Source organism: Aplidium turbinatum, chromosome 11, assembly GCF_918807975.1.
Source record: "Aplidium turbinatum chromosome 11, kaAplTurb1.1, whole genome shotgun sequence".
In the NCBI taxonomy this organism is placed as follows: Eukaryota; Metazoa; Chordata; class Ascidiacea; order Aplousobranchia; family Polyclinidae; genus Aplidium; species Aplidium turbinatum.
Window position 1 is genome coordinate 18,190,649 of NC_137482.1, and position 20,982 is coordinate 18,211,630.

The 20,982-nt window shown below is 35.6% G+C and overlaps 2 protein-coding genes across 3 annotated transcripts; one reads left to right on the forward strand and one right to left on the reverse strand.

Moving 5' to 3' along the window:
* Positions 1 to 980: 980 nt before the first annotated feature.
* LOC145779954 (uncharacterized) lies at positions 981 to 5,965 on the forward strand. 2 transcript variants are annotated; one of them, XM_082591648.1, is made up of 3 exons: positions 981 to 1,586; positions 2,920 to 3,019; positions 4,092 to 5,965. In XM_082591648.1, the coding sequence occupies exons 1-3, from the start codon at positions 1,499 to 1,501 to the stop codon at positions 4,141 to 4,143; spliced, it is 240 nt and encodes a 79-aa protein (XP_082447774.1). In that variant the 5' UTR covers positions 981 to 1,498; the 3' UTR covers positions 4,144 to 5,965. The 2 variants fall into 2 exon arrangements, with proteins under 2 accessions (XP_082447774.1, XP_082447773.1); XM_082591647.1 differs by having other exon boundaries at positions 4,276 to 5,965.
* Positions 5,966 to 8,033: 2,068 nt separating this feature from the next.
* LOC145780284 (solute carrier family 22 member 15-like) lies at positions 8,034 to 20,553 on the reverse strand. The gene is made up of 12 exons (XM_082591987.1): positions 20,470 to 20,553; positions 19,901 to 20,014; positions 19,355 to 19,484; positions 19,042 to 19,206; positions 17,531 to 17,660; positions 16,551 to 16,657; positions 15,566 to 15,686; positions 14,854 to 14,994; positions 12,838 to 12,926; positions 11,253 to 11,434; positions 10,503 to 10,685; positions 8,034 to 10,220 (listed from the first exon to the last, which is right to left on the reverse strand). The coding sequence occupies exons 1-12, from the start codon at positions 20,551 to 20,553 to the stop codon at positions 10,200 to 10,202; spliced, it is 1,467 nt and encodes a 488-aa protein (XP_082448113.1). The 3' UTR covers positions 8,034 to 10,199.
* Positions 20,554 to 20,982: the final 429 nt, after the last annotated feature.

Below are 20,982 nucleotides of genomic sequence, written 5' to 3' on the forward strand. Positions count from 1 at the left end.
TTTTTTCACAAAGCTCTGTACCAATCAAGAAGAGAATATATGAAAATTGAAAGAAAAAAGCCTTTACTGAACAGCGCTGCTCCGAAGTATATAAAGGGAAGAGATAGCGGCTTCCAACAGTTGCATTTCCAACAGGTAATAAAAAGTAAAAGCTTTTGGACCAACAATTTTATTTCGCATTATCGAGCAACAACTCATCAGGGATTTCTGCAACTTGTTATTGTTCTTACGCTTTTTCTCGACAAGTAATTTCAAGTCAGCATGGCATTTGAAAAGGAGTAAACGCAAGATTTTGAAAAAGAAAATATAGAAGAAAATCTCTCCAGTTTCCAGCTCAGCGCCAAGACTTTTCCGGAATCGTCATTGGGAAAAACTGTATTTTGTGAGATGCAGGAAAGTCACAGGCTGATGTCAGAGAAACAGCGAAAATTTTACTCTACGACACAATTTTTGGTGGGAAATAAAGTGTCATTTTCGCAAGAAAATATTAGAACTGTTCAAAAAGAACCATATGATCTCTCAGTCAAGAAACGAAAAAATTGTCCAGTTAGTGCAACTGAAAACTCAATTTCTAACCGAGGCTTTTCAGACAAAACGTGCTCATTAACGAGTAAACGACTTCCCTGTGATCAATATTATCCGAATTCTTTGGCATGTTTTTTTCCAACCATTGCAAACTCAGGTTCATTTATGTTTCTCACAAATACATCTGCTCCTTTTTTGTATGTCTGTAGTTCTTTGCCAACTGTTCCTTTGTTTGTGACAAACATGGAGCAGAACCCTATCTCTGTTGGATCGGATGCACTGCACGGTGGTGCATTGTGCCAACCAGACTACAAGAATAATAACATCAATGATACAAAGCGACAACGCAAATTTGCTCCAAGCGTTGTAGAAAATTGTATCAAAACTAAAGACACATTTCAAGAATCGCAAAGTTCCCTTTTATTAAAAGACAATGAAAGTTTTGATAAAAAATCTAAATATTTTGAAACGTTGCCAGAAAAGTCTTCAGAACAATTTGCATCATTACTGGCATTTTACTCAAAAAGCAGTCCCCAAGATTTGGAATCTTTTGCAAAACCGAAATTACCACCAGATATTGTAAATCACAAACAAAATCGCTTAAAGTGTTTAATTAATGATTATATTTCTGAAAGAAGCAAAAAACTTACCATATCAGCTTCTGGTCAAATTTACAATCCGATCTCTAAGAAAACTCTAAGCAACATGATCTCAAATTCGCCTCCATCGAAGTCTCAACATGAAAAGAAAGCAGGAATAAACAACGGAAGACTTAAAAGCTCAAACCGTGCTGAGTTATTTTGCGCACGGCCCAATTCTTTGAGGTTTTGTCATACTTCCTTTGTCGCACATCCACTGAAAACCAAAAACATCCAAGAAAAAAGAAACCACAGTAAAGTTTCAAGGCCAAAAAAGCGACATATTTGTAAATTTTGTAACAGGGAATTCTCAAAGTCGTACAATCGGTTGATACATGAACGAACTCACACCGACGAGAGGCCTTATTCCTGTGAAGTCTGCAACAAAGCTTTTAGACGCCAAGATCATCTTCGCGATCATAGGTAAGAAATGTCAGGTTTTGATTATTTTTCAAAATTTATTGAAGTCACTTCTGTTATAGTGTTAGGCAACCCCAAGGCCTTCTATCTAAACCAGCTTTTCTTCACCGGTGTGTCATGAAAGGTCGCCAGGTGCGCCGCAGGGAAATTGAAGGAATACTTTTAAAACATTTGTGTTATTTTTAGAATTAGGGATAGAACGTATGTCTTCTCTGAATCTGAAAATGGTAGTTTAGTTTTTTAAATGTTGTGATATTTTGTTGGTCAGAACCAGTTTTTTCAACCATGAGTTGTGCTGCATGTCTTTATAATAATTTGAAATTATTAAAATATTAAAAGGCTCTATTTCTTATAAATTGTTTTGTTTTCTTCGGCTTATTTCATTAAGCATACACTACTTTGAAAGTGCAATAAACATTTGCAAGCAATACAATAGAGAAATGTCGAGATACTAAAAAATTTCACTCTCTTTGCTCGCCCGGTGCCCCACCACTTTCGCCCGGTGCCCCACTACTTTCGCCCGGTGCCCCACCACATGACTGCACGCTGCAAAAGTCTTTTTAAAAATGTAAGCCAAAGCACAAACTGGAGGTGGGCCTATTGCTTATGTTTACGATTTGTATCATTATTGTTTATTTCAGCAAATAGTTACAAAACAACAAGAAAAAACAATTTCATTAGAGTGAAAATGCGGCAGTGGGCTTTTTCTTATTTGTTCAATGACTAATATAAATTATTTTTCTTTTATTTTGCAACTAACGACGCGTTGATCGATGAAAAGTGTTTCACAAAAGTTTATAGCTGCCATTTTACTGACAGTTTTTTTCTAGTTTGCTCCTAAAATGGCTTCGCAAAAATTTTATAAACTGTGTGAAAGTATGCAGAAGATATTTTGTTGGGAACCCTGAACTATCTGAAAAGTTTAATAAACGTAGAGACGTAGGGCATGATTAAATATAATCTTATTCTTTCAGATTTTGCTTCGCGTGGTCAAAAACAGGAGTTTCGTAATTAATTATTTTTTGGGAAGCATTTTCTGATGTCAGAAAATTTTTCTAAGTCTATTTCACTGATTTAGGTATTTTGAACTAGCTTTGATTAAGCTAGCTCTAGCCTACTTAATTTCTTGGAAACTTAGAATTTTTTTACCGCAATCAGGCTGCTAAAAATTTAAACGTTTAAAAATTCTACCCAAAATAGTATTAAATGCTTCCGAATTTTTGTGGAACAACTGTAGCAAATTATTTCATTCTGGATAAGCTACGTTGATGTAGCCTACACTATGGTGAAGGTCAATGTCGATTAAAACTATAAGCAACATAATTTGTTTTTTCAGATTCACTCATACCAAAGAAAAGCCCTTTCAATGTTCTCACTGTAAAAGAGGTTTCTGTCATTTCCGCACTTTGGCCGCTCATAAATGTGTTCTTCCAAAGGTACCATAACTAGCTTATAGAAAAGCGTAGGCTAGCCTACTGTGCAAGTGTTTCATTGTATACAAAATATACCTTATGAAGAAGCGTATACAGTAGCCAATGAACAGCAAAAGCGGACAATTTAATAACTGTGTAAAGAAAAATTTGACAAAAAACTCTGGTAAAAACTCCGTTTGTTAAGTGTTCAAGCGCTCGACTCAAGATCGCACGGCGCTGGTTCGGCTATCGGGGTGTGAGCTTGAGCAACGCATTTCAGGACTGCTCTCCATTCAGCGGCACGTAGGCTAGTGGATAGAATAAATCCCTGGCAACATTTCAACAATTGGAAAATTCACTCTGCCAATCTCGGTAACCTGCCTTGCGTCAAAAGCCTCCACAAGTAGGCCATGCGAAACTACCAGAAATAACCTATCGAAGGCTTGGTCCGTCCCAGGATAAAGATTCTCAAACCAACCAAGGGCCTGTTCAAATATAACTTTTTGTTGGTTGGGTGGGAGATTGTCAGAATCACTATGTATGTAGACTACAGCAGATTCGCTGAAAGCGTCGTATTTGGTATCTCTATAAAGGGAAGAATAAGTAGGAGCAAAAAATTCGAACAGGCAGTTAAAATGAATGGTTGAACAATTATTTGAAATCAGAAACCAAACCAATACACTGAACAAAAATATAATTTGGCGATACGGTTTACTTCCGTTTAGGCTACAGGGTTAACGTTTTGTTCGACGTATTCGCGTTTTGGAAAATTTGGTTTATGATTTATAGAAGAGTGTTTTTTTATGCCGCAGGACATTTTGTATCGCAGTATTGCAAGCGCGTTTAGCTGGTTCAAGTCGATAAATGATGTGAAAATACATAGCTACGTTGCTGATAAAATTTATTTATTTTTATCAGGTAGAAATGTATTTTCTCTTCAGTCTTCATTTTGCCTTGTACGCTATGCTTTACATTTTTACTGCTGATTTTTGTTATTTTTTGGCTATATATCTACCTGATAGTAGGCTTTATAAATAAAATGAAATATGTTTATTGCTTATTAATAAATAACATTAGTGATTCCTTTTGTTTTTAGACAATTCTTTCTATTGGATGATGAAACTAAAAGACTCTTATTGAACGATTAGGAAAATAGAATTTATTTGCTTGTGGAAAAGTCTGCGTTTGAGGGGTTGTAAAGTTTTTTTCCTTGCATTGTTTCTAAACTAGTTGCACTTTCCAAGCTATTTCAAATTGTTAAACTAAAATCTTTAAAACAGAAAGAAAACGGTTTTGGATTGGATTGAAATCTTCTGCATGGTGCAAATTATTGAAAAACTTACAAGATTTCAAAACAATTTGTAAAGAGCTTCGATGGAGTGCTTGTCTTGTTGAGCCATAGGCAGCCGAGTAGCGTAATCATATTTTACATATTCATGTTTTTTATTGTTTATTTTAACATTTATAGAAATCAAAAACTACATTGAAGAATAATAATTGATAGCAACTTGCTAGGATTGAATTGCATCTTTCAAAAACAATACATAAAATAAAAGATAACTACATAAATTCGAAAGTTTTCGGCAAAACTTTCTGCCCTCGTCAGGAAAATAACTTTCTGCAGAAATAAAATAAAATCCTATCAAGTTGCTATCAATTATTATCTGTCTATGGTATTCAAATGATCTCTCTACCAAAGCTATAAAAATTACATTGAAACAAATTACACAACGAACGTGTTCGACTTCACTTGATGTTCTCTTCAGGATGTCCTTTTTCAGTTATCACGTGATGTCGAAAACGTTCGATGTGTAGGATGTAGTTTTTATTTTCGATAAATGTTAAGTTAAAAGAAAGGTGAATATGTTAAAAATTTAAATATTTTTTTTGAATCGTTAACTTTCGGCTTATTATCAAAAATGATTAAAAATTTAATAAAAACAACAACAATATCAATTGATTCTATAATGTCAAAATTGACCAAGCTATTGTATTGTGATCTTGCCGTCAAAGCGGAATTTTTTTTGTAAGCACAATAATGATGCTACTTTTGACCGCGCTTGTTTTGAACAGCGAACGTGTTTAGGTGCTTTTTGTCATTATTTTATCCGTGGACGCTTTATCAGTCTTGAACAGGTCATAAAGCTAGCGCTTTTTCAGAATAAATCACTTTTTCTAGTTCCTGTTGTGCTTCCGTGCTTTACGCGATCGTTGTGAGAGTTTCAGAATAATTTATTGGAACTGCGCATTGGAGTTAGAACAGCACTGCACTGGGTAACAACTCCTGTTTGTTTGTAACACAAACTTTTCTGAGCGTCTTTTGTTAATGTATTCGTTTGTTTGTGCCATACAATTATATCATTGCAACTCCTTTGCGTTAGTAAATAGGAACATTCTGCACACTGTGGTTTACTTTTTTGTGTTTATAAATTTTAATTTGCGAATTTATTCTTTAAAGTTTCTGGAGTTCTAAGGCTGTTTGAAACACAATTATTTCAAAATAGCCTATTTCACATCTTTTCGACATAGCCTAAACTATTTTGTCATTTTGCAAGCCTCATTTCGGTATGTAGGCTGCTGTAAATTCGAAACGGAATATACTGGGACTAGAATCTGAGAACGCAGATAACACATAACTATGAAATTTAGTGGATAGCTTTAGGCTATCTTTAGACAGTACTTTTACATCTAAACAAAATATAATGGTTAAATATTAAATTTAACAACAGGAAAAAACAAAAACTGCACAGTGCTTCTGACTAGCTCAACACCCAACAACAACAAGAGAATCTCAAAGGTCATTGCAAACGGTGTCAAACAGATCACATCATGTGTTCTATTTGACACCGTTTGCTGTTATTCTTGAAGAGGACATCTTGTGATGTCGAAAATGTTCGCAATTTGTTTCCATGTAGTTTTCTTTTTTGACTTCTGTAATTATTATTACTGTAATAAACTTAAATACGTTAAATTTGATTACGTTGCTAGGCTTCGTGTGCCTATGGTTCGATATAGATAATGTAGTTTAATAAAATACTAGACGTGAACCGTTTAGCACAAACTCTGAACAACGACTAAAAGTAAGATTGCGTCACTAGGACTTTGGTTGGTTGGCTTGAATCTTTATCCATGGACTAAGAAAGCCTCTGATGGGTCAACCTTGACAGCTTTCCATACTTGTAGGCTTTGACCTACAGACGCACGCCCGGTTACCAAAATTAGCAGAATGACGTTTCTGGTCGTCAAAGTGTTGTTGTAAGTGAATTATTTCATCCACTGGGTGTCGCTGAACGGACAGTAGTCCTTAAAAACACGTTGCTTCAGCACACAACTGAGCCGAACCAGCGCTGCTTCATCTTGAGGTTTCTTCGTGCTGAAAGTCAGTCACGTAACAAACTGAGATATTGGAGTGAAAAAATACATTTCATGACTTCTACAATTTTGCTTTACATTTGTGCAGTAGGCCTATAACTTGTTTCACGATTTCTACTAGGTCTACTAAGTTATAGGTAGGCCTACTCCATGAAAGTTACATTTGCTGGCTTTTCATTGACACAGTGTTAGACATTTTGCGGACATGAGGGAGGAGGTTCATTTTTGCATTTTTACGAGGACGTTGTGTTATGAACAGCCCCTTACCACATCACTATTAGACAGCAATTAGGCCTACTATAATTCCTACCTCAGTAAAAAAAAAACGCTTAGCCATTTACAACTCATTTGATTTGACTAGAAGCTACGATGATGTCACGCTCCAAGAGCGAAATCATTCTGGAGAAATCTTGCAACGCGCAAACATACATATGACGTCATAAGAGTGAACAATTCATAAGAACATTCCTTAAACTTCAAGTCATAAGAAGTTTGCAGAAATACCATGTATCCAATTCTCTAGAAGTGAGTTCAGCAAAGGTTACTTTCAAACATATGATCGGCAATAACAAGAATTTTCATAATTCAAAAAAGCACACACCTGAGGACACAAAATACAGCCTGCCACTTGGGCTATAGCCTACGTACTGGTTGTGACAGGGTACCGTCTCGTATTTTTTTTAGAGGTGTTCAGTAATTTTGCCAAAACCTGAGTTACACCACCTCTCCCTCTAGTGGGTCATGATATTTAAACAGCCCTGTGGTTAGGGAACTCTCAAAACCTATATAATAGGTCTAATATGAGCAGCCTTTACAGTACTACGAAGATTTTTCCGAGGCAAAGTAAGCCGTTGTGACACAAACAAGCAAAAACAACAGTCATGGGCTTCTAATAAGTCAAATCCCGGATTATAAATAGGAACTAGGCCTACCTGTAAACGTTTCACTGATACTTTAAATTCAGTTGAAACAATAGACTATCATTGGTAAAAATACATTACGAACGTAGACTACAAGATTGCGTTTGAGATTATAAAGCTGTGATAAGTGTTCCAACGTCAAACGTGATTTCGATTGCCTTGCAATATCCCGTAACCTTTCGCATTGTTAAAAAATCCACGCTATATATAAAAGTGACCTTTTCATTTTTAAATCAAATAAGTTATCATAGGTAAATCTTGTACGAACGCACGTCATCCACCACACCGCTATCTTCTAATCTTCCTCAAAATGTAAACAATTGCGTTCCTGCAACGTTGCAGCAGGCTTGTTAGCAAAAGGGTTTCCCAAAATATTCGAAGCCGTAAACAATACAGTATATTTAATAATCCTTAGGAACAAAATGGTTAGAACGCCTGGTCAATCTAATCATAACATGAAGAGCCAAAAATGTAGATACTCAACTCATGTTCAGCAAACGTTTCGAAAGCTAAAACGTTTTCATCTTCAATGCTGTTGAATTTAATTGAATATAAAATTGAAGACTGAAAGTAATACTGTGATAATATTGAAAATAGGACTGAAATGAAAAATTTGAAAACATAAAACTGTTCAGCTTTCGAAACGTTTGCTGAACAAGAGTTTAGTACCTACATTTTAAGCTCTTTATTTTTTGCTTAAATTTAATAATTCTTATTCAACAAACACCTCATCCCTTATTATTTTGCTTTATTTCGATAAACGAGCGGATACATGCTAAGTAACAAGATAGAACGAAACTGAAAACATTAAAATGCTCAAACAAATATTTATTTGTCAATTGTTATAGCCAGAATATGCCTGGGTGACCTCATACATCCGCTACCACTTTAATGCTGTTCCCACGCATAAGCATTCCATAATTAACCAATTCCTGCGAGCAAAATAGCCTATGTAATAAACAATAAACATAATCAACAGAGTACCGTAACCAAGTAATCAACATATTTTTGCAAACATTTAATGCAAACAAGGCTATTAATCATAACCACATAACATTAAATTTGGTCAAAAATAACAGCTATGCTGTAGAATAACAAGTAAAAGCGAAATGAAAGATGCTCTATCGAAATACAAGATACAGAAGACATACACGTTCGCACCAGTTTAATATCTGTATGGTGAATACTTCAAACGAAAGAACAACTGGACATACGACAGTTAAACAAAAGCATAAGTTAGAGGCAAGTTGATCAAGAGTATATAATACGTATTAATTGATTAGCAACACTCTTGCTAACGGCAGACCATCATAGCAATTGTCTATCATGGTTGCGTTAGGCTTTACATTGCTTTTTTTTTCTGGTCACCCGTTTTTGAAATTTGTTTCACATGTTCTTCACTATTAAATTTCTCAAGGTGTTGCGACCATGCCGAACCCTTGTACATATTTCGAAAATCATTTCGGTCTCAAAAACGCTCAAACATATGCGTTTTGTCGCTTCTACCTTTTTCCAGACACCTACTATGTTGTTGCAAGTAATATTTTTTTGCTTTAATGGTCGGGAATAGATCATGTTCTCAATAGAGATAACATGAACAACTGAAGGTGTCCAGCTACCACATCAGTTTGTTTACATGGCAAGTTATGCTACGGATAATTCAATATGAAAGACACTTGATTGATATATTTCTGCCACGAGAAATTCTTTCATTAAACATCACCGGGGCATCACGCAGGCATGTGCATCAGCTTCCAGTTAAACCTTTTGATGAATTGTTTTGTTAAAAATTAGAAAACGAGCATGATTCATTCATCAGAACGAGAAATTTTATTACAGAGCAATACAGATCGTTGCCACATGCATCCATATTATTTTTGTGTCAACCGCTTGTACAAATAAAATGAAGTGGATTGCACATAATAAAAAAAGTTTCCGTATCAATTACATAAAATGAGTTCGAAGTGCACTTAAAAAAGTTTAAAATACAATTTATGCAAAATATAAACAATTTGAGGTAACAGGACACCAAATAATCAAAACAACATTTTTACAAAACTGGAAAAGCCTCGTGCAAAACTTTTTCCAAAAACTAGGGTGCTTTTAATACATTTCGCAGAGTTTGATGTGGTGTAGGGCAGTGCTTCCCAACCGGTGGGTCGCGAAGCTATTTCAGGTGGGTCGCGAAGCATTTCTAAATGTTATTGAATGTTAAAATTTTCTTAAAAATACCGACATAACTATGGATCTCACAAGCCGCAGTTTGGTCTTGAACAGTACTGCGCCTTGGCCATCGCTACTCTTATCTTCACTTCATTTGTTGACTTTCCATTTTCATGAATTTATTGTGCACCTTGTTTACTAATAGATCGGGAAATCATTGCATTATGATTACGAACAATTAGATGTGTTGTGTCGCATTTAATTATTTCAGTACGTATGCCAATTAGTAAAGATGTCATTAACTTTCATATGTCATTGTGGGTTGCACAATAAAACTTGCACTAAAGTGGGTCGCGAACTGAAAAAGGTTGGAAAGCACTGGTGTAGGGGAAGGTGAGTAGCCTACCACTTTTGCTAAAGTTGCTTTTGAAGTGTGAACCTAGCGAATAACCAAAGCAAAGGTCGTGTGCATAATTTGACTCAAGCAGGGTGCAAAAAGGGAGACAATAGCAGTAATAGTTACAAATTGAACAGTGATCTACACCAAATGAACATAAATGATTGTAATATGCACTGAAATACACAAACAGTAACCTTCAAACAACAGGTAAAAAATCATTGCAAATTATTTGTATCAAGGCTTGTGGAATACAATGGAATTGTGTTTGCAAATTGTTACTTTGGTGTGAAAATCGTCTTCACAGAACTTCTTTTTCTATTCGTGGCAATCTGACAATCACGAAAAATAATCAGCTGGAAATAAGTTGTTCCTGAATAAAATACAAAAAACATTTGTTTTCTATTTCCAAACGTTACAAAAGAGCGATTAAGAGTTTTAAACTGGAACTGAAGTGATTACGCATTTGGCAGTTTACATCTCACAAACACTAAACCTTGTTGCGGTATGACCACCTACCTACACGCTACATAAACAAGTTCTCAGTACATATAATCTCCCAGACAGCAAAATCCATCATTTTTGCATTGATTCAGTCTGCAGAAGTTGAATCAATGCAAAAATAACAGTCTTTGCAAGCTGTGAGTATCCTTACCTCTTCATCTTTCTCTGATAATACAACTTCCTGGGCCTGGTGGATGTTACTAAGCTCAACAATGTCCTCCAGGCCATCAGGAACAGGTTGGTGCAAAGTCTCAAAGAGCAGAAGTGTCAAAAACGAAGCGATGACACCAACAATGCCAAAGACCACGAACGGCAAGAAAGATGCGTACACATCCTGCAATGATATGTGTACTTCCTGTCAAGTATGACACCTTGACGTGGTAAAACTTGTTAAAAATCGCATGGTACAGTTCAACGAATGGGCGTTGAAATGTTTTTGTATCTTGTTTGCTGCGTGGCCGAGGGATGAGAGCGGCTGCGCGATGAAACGTCAGTTCGAAACCGCTTCTGAGCGCTGTGTCTCGGCAAGTTGGAAGTAGTTGACTCGATGTCTACATGCCCTTCGCTACTTCCTGTTGCCAGCTGTGTTACATACGTGATTAGCAGTGTACTGTATGTTGTCGCAATGGGCACAAAACAAAACATGTCGCATAACCGCGATGGATACTGCACTATATAAAAACAGAAAGTTATTTTACGCGAATTAAATAAAAATATTTGCTTAAAAAAGCGCACACTCCATTGCTTTCAAAGGAACAGCTCGTTTGAAACGAGGACGATAATCTTGATCGTCAATAACTTTTTCCGGGTAACTCTCGCCAGACAAAAAAAGAGTGTGTTTTTTTGTAACAAGCGATATGAAATTTAATCGAAATTAGGCAATTTCCACTAAGAAACTTACCAAACTGGTGGCGAACGGAGCTAAAATTCCACCAAACCTTGCAAACATTGACACTGTGCCCATGGCTACGTTGCGGATTACAGTGGGAAATAACTCCGAGGCGTAAATATAAACACTTGTAAACGAAACAGACACAGCCAGCTTCCCAACCAATGCGAACGCCAGCTTGAAATCTGATGTACCTGGTGAAGGCAAACGAAAATTTTCGTAAACGTAAGCTTTTCAATGCTTTATCATACAAAAGACAAATCTCGGTCGAGTGGTAATAATAACTGTACGCTACGAGACTAGCTTTACTGAAGTAAGCAGTTATGTTTTATAACCAAACGTAAGTTATGCGTAGGGCAAGTTTGTTGATCTAAAAACCAAAAAAATTGACTTTATTGCCCTAACGAAAATTTGATTAAATGAACAATTGTTTTTTTGAAATTTATATTGAAGACAAGGCTACATCAGCGAAAAAACATTGAAATTATCAACAGAATATATTAGGCTCATCTGAAGGCTGTATGAGCACGGAATGGCCCGTTTTGGTGAGTCCGATCCCTTAACGGGGGATTTTTTCAATTTTTTTTTTAAATTATCGGGTACCGTAGCCTAATTATCATTGCCGTTTTGGGGTTAGGGGTTTGGGGTTAAGGTTAGGGGTTAGAGGTTAGGAACTCACCGAATCGGACTCACCGAATAGTAGCAGACCCGTATGAGCAGGCAGCTAACACCACAAGGAACATGACGTTTACCAAGAACAAGAGTTGAATTGTGACGTAATGTTAAGTTCAGCAGGCCATAGCCCTAGGAAGGGCCGTAGGCATTTCTCTCTATGAGCAGCTTACTGTTTATAATCATGAAAAAAAATCAAAATTTTTTATCAAAGGCCGCCACTACACAATCTACGGCGTGCCTTTCAGTGCCTTGTCAAAGACAGAGCCACATGCTCTTGAGCAGTGTCGAATCGGCGCTTAATTAACTTTTTGATCTTTAAATATTCATTATTTTAGAAATGTCGTCATTGTTTTGGAGTGCTTTTAATGATGCTAAACGAAGCACAAGTTGAGATTGATAAACAAGAATTTATTAAAGCATCGGTTTTTCTCAGTTTTTGTCAAACATTTGGACTGGACGAGTGGACGTGTCAATTATATACATAAAATTGATTTTATTGACCAAAGGATAAAAAATTGACTTTTTATTGACCTATCAAATTAAGATTTTGAAACCTACTCCTTGCGTCCAGAATTATTACTTAAAACCACACCGCTATAAGTGACTAAAAAAACGTAACTTTACTTGTTATAACTTGTTACTACCTAGTTATGACATATTAGGAAATGCAGTATGCTTTTGGTTGTGCTCTGTAACGTCACAGAAGTGCAATTAATAGTAGAAACAACGTTTGCTCAAGAGCGAGTGGTATGAGGTACTACTGCATTACTAACATTTGTGCATCAAATACATCGGTATTTTGCAACACGAGAAAATAACAAGCTAGTTATCCTTTGTTGAATTTAATATGATAGTCCAGTGTAGTTGTTCAATGTGGAAATACTCAATATTAAGAGTATGATCAATAAATTAAACTAGTTACCGTCTGTATTGACATGGACAAACATGATAGTCAAACAAGCCAATCCACCAATTAGCAGGTTGCCAGATAATGTTCTTCTTCTGCCAGCCCTGAAACAATGTTGAGATAAACAAAGTAATATGAAACTGCTTAGTCTTAAACTGAGAATTAATTCTAATCGAAAAAATTGTTTTATGTTGTGTGATTCAAAGCTATGTGAAACTCGCTAATTCTGGAAATCCAGACAGCAACACGTCAAGTTTTACAACTTCCTGTGTTCTTTGAAGTGCCAAAATCCAGTATGCAACATTGTCAAAACACAAAGACCACAAAACATGAAAGTGTCATAGTCCAGGGCTTCCCAAACATTTTTGCTTGCGACCCACTTTAATCTTCTAAAATTTCCGTGACACTACACGATTAAAATGATAAACAATGCGAAATATACATTTGTGATATTTATTAAAAGGTTTGCTTTATTTAAACAAAAACTGGAAACAAACTATCGGCACTCGAAGCCTGCTACTTTGGAAAAAAGAAGAAAAAGCAAACACATTTGTTCAATGTGATGGGTGCGACTGCTTTCTGCTATAAAGCAAGTCCAACCGTGGCTCTATGTTTGTTAATGCTGGTCTCAAGACAGTTTCAATATTGCTTAGGTTGGAACGGGATTTTGTTTTGATCGCGGTTACTACTGAGTGAAGTAATTATGGATGTACCCGATCTAACGATAAGCCAAAAATTTTAAACTTTTTTTCCAGAAAATTCAACTCGAAACTTAAAGTCAGGAAATAGCTCAGCAAATTCTTTCTGAGATGTAGGAGAAAAGTGCTCGGCAGCATACTTTGTTTTTGTAATGCAAATGAGTTTTGGATTCATTCTAATTTGGCATTTTCCAATTCTGGAAGAAAATCCTTTTGAAACTGTTTCAATAGATTCGACAAATGGTCGACAACAAGAGATGTAATGACGTTTGATTCTACATCATTGTTAACCAAAAACTGTTCAGACTTCAGTAGATGACGACATTTCAATTGAACTATTTTCAACCTTTTGTTTCCAGATGTTTATTTTTTTTGATAAACGCTTCAATTATAGATTTCAATGTAACAACATTGTTACTTTCTCCTTGGACAATAAATCAAGTTCTTTCAGTTTTTGAATCAAATCTGACAATTAGCATAATTTTAAAAGCCAGATATCATCGCAAAAATGGTGGACCAAGAATAATATTTTTCGGTTACAAAAATCACAACTTTATTTTTCACTATTAATCACCTTTTTAAAGCTTTGGCTTTTGAAAGCCACCTTACTTCACAATGCAGTAAAAAAAAAAGTAAATTCCAACTCCATTTCACCACATCAATATGCAAAAATACGGGTAAGCTTATGGAGTGCGCGACTTTTTATAAAGTTAATAATTTCACAGCATCTTGAGGAGATATGTTTCTAGCTATTTAGGTCTCTCAATAAATAATAGCTTACAATGTGTAAAACAGTGTGTATCGCTCGGACTATCGGCTGCATAGCCGAGTAGTAAGAACCCTGGTTCGACGTTCGTAAGGCCGCCGATTCGACGCCGTTTAAGAGCATGAGGATGTGTCTTTGGGAAGACACTTAAAGGCACGCCGTTGATTGGGGAGTGGCACCCCTTAGACAACAGTCCTTGATTTCTCTCATGTATGTACAGTACGCTGATCTAGAGAGAAATGCCTACTGCCATTCTTAGGGCTATGGCCGGCTGAACTGAACTATTTGGGCTAGGCCTATTTTTACGTAGAATCTACAGCTCAATTAAGAATAATGTTTTGAACAGTTGCACTCGTTTTAACGATTACGTTTTAAATTAAACTTCTGAAAATTAGGCTACCGTAGTATAATATGCAGTACTTTGTGTGAAATCGGCATTCTCTCCGCGACCCCTGACTCACAGTTTGAGTAACCCTATCGTAGTCAACGTAAATCCTCAGGTCAACAATTGAGGTCTGCTTGTCGGTATTGTGGAAGTTTGTAGAGTAAATTGAGAGTCGTACTTACCATGTCCTGTCTATAAGACCAATGCAGATGACAATGGCAGGAAGCTCTACTAGCCCAGACAAAGCAACGCTCAAGTACAAGTTCGGGCTCAATTCACCGGCGCCAAAGGTCAAACCGTAATACACAAAACTGCATGCAAACCTAAAAATTGAAAACGTTGAAGTAACTACGTAGAATTTAATGTGATGACAATTAGTGATAAGCGTTTTAAATTTCTACAAAACTATGAACGTACTGTAAATTACTGATTATATTCTCCTAATTCAGGATGGTCCAGGCCACTAAAAAATGCACTCGACCTGAATTTCTGCTATCTATAAAGCATTAAAGCTGCTTCGATGGTTTCACTGTTTGGGTGGATCGGGCCCGCACGTAGACCGTAGTTTAAATCCCGGACTAATATATTAGAAACTAAACCGACGACAAGCACGCCCTTCTACATTAACAGGATCTCTAACAGGTCTGAACGGAGACTCGGAGAGCGTGTGCTCATTACTCGCAAATACTACCAATAGAAAAGAGGTAGCAGACAAAAATTGTACGTCAACGTTAGAAATTTATCCAGAATATCAATTCAATTTTCAGTATCCTGCTGATTGGATGATGTTCATTGGAATTAAAGTTAATTGTGAAATCGCGACCGCTACAAACCTTGTGTGAAACAAAAAGTAACAAAAAATAATTTCTTAAGTTACGATTTCATTCAACACACCATAAATATGACATCACAGCGACACGAAGTCTTACAGCTTTGTTTGTAAACAAGTCCTTGAATCCATAGCGATTTCGTTTCGGATTTTTGTTGGTACTTTTTTTTAGTACGATTGAACTACCTGGAAAATACAAGCAGTGAATTCGTAATTCTGTGCTGTCAGCAACGCTTCTCGACCGGTGTACAGCAGAGAAATTTAAAAAATATCTAAAAAAAATCTGTAACTTATTATTTTTAGAAATAGGGATAGAAAATATGTGTTTTATGAATCTGAGGCAATAAAATCGGTAGTTCAGTTTATTAAATGGTGTGATATTGTTAGTCAGAACCCATTTTTTTCAACCAAAAGTTGTGCTGTGTGTTTTTATAATATGAAATTATTACAATATAAACGTTTTATTTCCTATATAAAAAATTTTACTTTCTTTTTTGCCTTATCTTATTAAGAATACAGTGCTTTAAAGATGATGCAACTATGAGGCCTATGTAATAAAAACTTGCAAGCGATTCAATAGAAATACTGGTAAGCTATACCTAAAAAGCTTTTCGAGCTCGCATGGTGCGCCCTTCACATTTTTAGAGGTCTACATGCGTTCTATAAGGTATACAAGATTAAGAAACGCTGTGCTAAGTTGAGAACAGCCTCCACTTAATAGGTCGGTGGAACGCTACATGGTACAATTATACTTGAATTGTTTGTTGGTATACAATTCTTAACTTATAAAAGATAGTGTACCAAGAAGCCATAGCGATAGACAACTGCTCCAGAGATCGTTTTAAGTAGCTATATTTATTATTTAGTATAATATATTTACTTTCTTTATTAAAAAAAAACTGTTCAGATTAACAGATCTCCATTCCTGTTTCAAAGACACCTTGACGAAAAAAGACCGCAATTGGTTTGTGGACGAGCTCTTGCGTGAAACAATTTTTACATTTAGCAAGAACAACAAATATGATAATAGAAGATAATACAAATGCTTACATGACAAAAGTGAAACACCATTTTTCATGGCCAGGTAACGCAGAACCTCTTCAGCTTCTCTCAAACGACCTTGTGAATACAACCACCGAGGAGATTCGGGTATGACGCTGCAACATTAAATGCATTGGGTTGACTAACAATGGTTTTCATTCATTGTCGTTACGAAACTACAAAAACACAATCGCTTTTAAAAATACGTAAATTGCTACGAAAACAGCCCAGGGAAACAGCCCCAGTTTGCAAGCCTCCATTTTTTAAATGAAAACATGTTTTTGTTATTTGAGCATTGGTGGTCTCCAGCGCCAAGTTAACACTAAAAATGAAATACCGTTTCTCATCAGTAAAATAAATGAGCTGGTAAACTGATGCTATTTTATTAGCAATGATCACTTATATGCACCAGTTGCACCTATTTATATTAATCAGTAAACTTGCTTGTTTTTTACATTTACGCAGACAATTTACCTGGGATAATTTTTCTGAATTAGACAAATTTTATGAGATCTGTGTAGCCTTTTTACCAGTATTAAGACGAAAATAAGTAAAGTAGTCGATTTTTCTCAACAATGTACTACTTTATACTGTAGTATACATAGCCTAGTAGTAGTTTGTGATGTATCCGGAAAAGATATAGCTAGTGTTTTTTGCATTTACGCAGACAATTTACCTGGGATAATTTTTCTGAATTAGACAAATTTTATGAGATCTGTGTAGCCTTTTTACCAGTATTAAGACGAAAATAAGTAAAGTAGTCGATTTTTCTCAACAATGTACTACTTTATACTGTAGTATACATAGCCTAGTAGTAGTTTGTGATGTATCCGGAAAAGATATAGCTAGTGCAGTCGAAATATGCCACAATTTATATGTAAAACTATCTGTTCACCTGTACATCAAACTCTTTAAATAGTGTCAAAATCAAATTCTCTGACATTTTGTTTGTACTGGTACAGTGGGCTATTCACTGAACAAAAACTTACAAGATGCTCAACCAGAAAAGAAGTCCAGGAAGAGAAGTTCCCCAACAAAGATCACGCCATTGAAGACAAATACTGGCTATTCCTGCCAATGACATAATTCCCATCGCAAATGCCAAAGTTATCATGTTTCCTAAGAATAAGAAGTACGATACACTGATCAATTTCAATGCTTTTAAAAACAAGTTGATAGAAGATTTGGTAGGTGTTTTGAAAAGCTGAACATCCTTCAGCATATTACTAAGTTTTAGTTTGATTGCTTCTAAGCTGGAGACAATAGTCCACCCCGATAGCTCGGTGAAGAGCCTCACTTAGTGCAGTAATGAAGAAACTCCGAACTGCAAGATCATGCAGCGCTGGTTCGACTCTAATGTGTACTTGAGAAATGCACTTCAAGGACAGCTCTACATTCAGTGGCACCCAGCGGATGAAATTATTCAGACAACAGCACTTCAACAAACTTCACTCAGTCAGTCTAGGTGACTGGACCTGGGTCAGTGATTTAAAGCCTCTACAAATATGCAAAAATGCCAGAAAAAGGCTTTCAAAGATACTTTCTTAGTCAAAGGATAAAAATTTCCACAATTAGTACTCTTTTATTGTTGCTCCCAGTACTTGATCCTGGTGACCAGAGGCCATGAAATTACTTTGAAATATCAACAGTTGTGTACAACTGTACATAATAGTATACTGAGAAGTCTATTCTATAACGAAATCTCGTAGTTCATCCAGTTAATTAATAGCAATGAGCATTAAACAGGTATATACTTCTAAATACCCATTGTCAGTGTTGCAGGATGTTTTTAACTGAAAATAGTATTTATTCTTTTAAAGATGATTCGAAATAATAGGAATTCAAAGGCATCAACAATATCAAAACCTGCAACTGCTAAAAATTTTCTGCAACTGGGAAACAAAACTAGCCCAATTTGCAAGCAAAACTTGAGGATTTAGCAACCCCTGGTTTATTTTTTTCACTGAGACTTTTAGTTCATTTGTCTAAAATGACTTGAAAAAATTCGGTCATTTTTTATTTATTTTGGTCATTTTTTCTGATGAAAATATTTCCTTTCAAGTAGCTGATACCAACCAAAATTTGCACTTCCTGACTAGCTATAGTACAACATTATTTTTTTTTTGGACATTTCGACCGAATTGACTATATATTTTTTTTGGACATTTTGACCAAATTGACTATATTTTTTTCAGACATTTTGCTAAAAAATCGGTCAATTACTGATAAATGACCGAAAAAACCCCCTAGAGCAGCCCTTGTAAGTTGTCAGGCTTTGTCGAGCATTGTCAGCATTTGGCAGATATTTTGAAGGGTTGTCGGACCATAATCTTAACCCTAACCCGAAATCAAAACCCAAACCGTAATCCTCAAAATTGGTTCGACTGAAGCTGGCAACCCTGACAATGGGCATTTGGAGGTAGGCTACACAATTAAACGTTAAACATCAAACTTTGCAATTCATTGCAGTAAAATAGTTGCTACGGTATAATAATGTTACCTGACACAGTCCATACTGATGATCCAAGAAGTTCTTGGAGAAGAACATACGACACTAAAATGGTGCCACCTTCAAATGCACCAACAAAGAATCTGATGGCAGCCAATACTTCGTAGTTGTAAGCAAAAGTTGTTGTAAATGATGAAAAAATGAGCATTCCGAATGCTGTAAAACAATTTGAAATAAAGTACCTAGTTACAAATTCAACATAATCGTCTCAAACAATTTTTATCAACCATAACATTCATGTAATACCTAGCCTACTTCTTTCATGATTTCATTTTTATCTGTACAAATACTACTATTACGGTACCTGTATAAAAAACAGGCTTCCGTCCATATCTGTCTGATAGTTTTCCAAATACAAGACTACCAACCAATACGCCAAACATGAACAGGGATTGAATAAGTCTGATCACCCAAGTTTTATCATACAATTTCCACTGCAAATTAATATGATAAAAGAGGGTTGAATTGTCACAAAAAAAATTAGTTGATGACTGAGATAATGACTATTTGTTTGATTGGCTTTATGAACAAGACAGCTAGAATGAAGCAAATTTAACAATTTTAGTTAATTTTGCCTTGTTTAGGCAATTACACGATATCATACTACATTACGGTACTATAATTTCTACAACATACTTTTGCAAATATTCAGTATAGAGGCTTAGACAACTGATGTTTCAAGAGGCATGTTAAATAGCCTAGGTACCAGTACTCCTCAATTTTGAACAGGCAAGAATAAATATAAAAAATTAAGCTTTGTCCAGTGATTAACAATAAGAAAACTGTAATTCAAATAAGTTACATCAAAACGAAATATAAAACGCTACGAGAAGGCTAGAAACAATTTTACCTGAGTGACAATAGTCTCTGGCATTGGTCCATAGGTACTTGCATTTGTCATATTTATCCATTGCGGAACAGCACCAACAAACACAGTTTGTAGCATTTGCCAAGCCGTAAAGATCTATTAAAAAATGCAAAAATATTGGTCAAATTTACTTGTTAGTGCTACTTTTTTGTATATCTTTATTTGGTATCATTTTAAAGCTAACAGAAGCTTATTTGATTACTGGTTAGCACTCTTCATCATTAGCGTTTGATTACTTCTGCCTTTTTTCCAAACCATTGCTATGTTATGGCAAATAATATTTTTCAATTTGAAATAAAACATGAAGCTATCTATACCACCGTAATGTTTCAATTCATACCAGGATAAGCTATTGATTCAGCAAATATTTTTATTTTGACAGTAAATCACATTCAAACATATATACAATTATATTTTCAATATTCAATACAATTATATTCAATCACTATTCACTAATAGATATACAACACACATTTATTAGTAAACTACGAGCAAAGCTTGAATAATTAGGCTAGTGCCTAGCGTATGGTAAATGACAAAAAAATATTTACATGAGAAGAAGCCAAACATGCACAAAGAAAAGCTTGATATCTTCCAAAGTTGCCAACCACTGTAAAAGCATGTTCAACATCCATCCCTATATCTGATGTTTAATGTATAGGCTTATCAGTTCTATCCACATTAGACACGTCACACAGCTCACAAAAATCAATGTAAGTTAAACTAAATGTTTACAATTTTGCATCCCTGGTTGCAAACATCTATCAATCAACAAAACCTAACAAATGATACTGTACCATACTGAAAGAAGGAGCATTCTTCCTGGCTATTAGCTCAAGGCTGAGAACTCACTAGCACTGCATAGCGAGTAACTACGATTTGCTAACCATAATGGTGTAACTTCCAGTTGCACGCTAGCCATTTAAAACATCCAATCAACGATAAGTTTCTCGGCAGCCAATTATGATATAGCAAGAATTGACAGCGATAGACACAGTGTTTCGCACATGAGGCTGGGCCTGTCAATATTGCACCACTAATTCTGCCACAGACTATCAGCCACC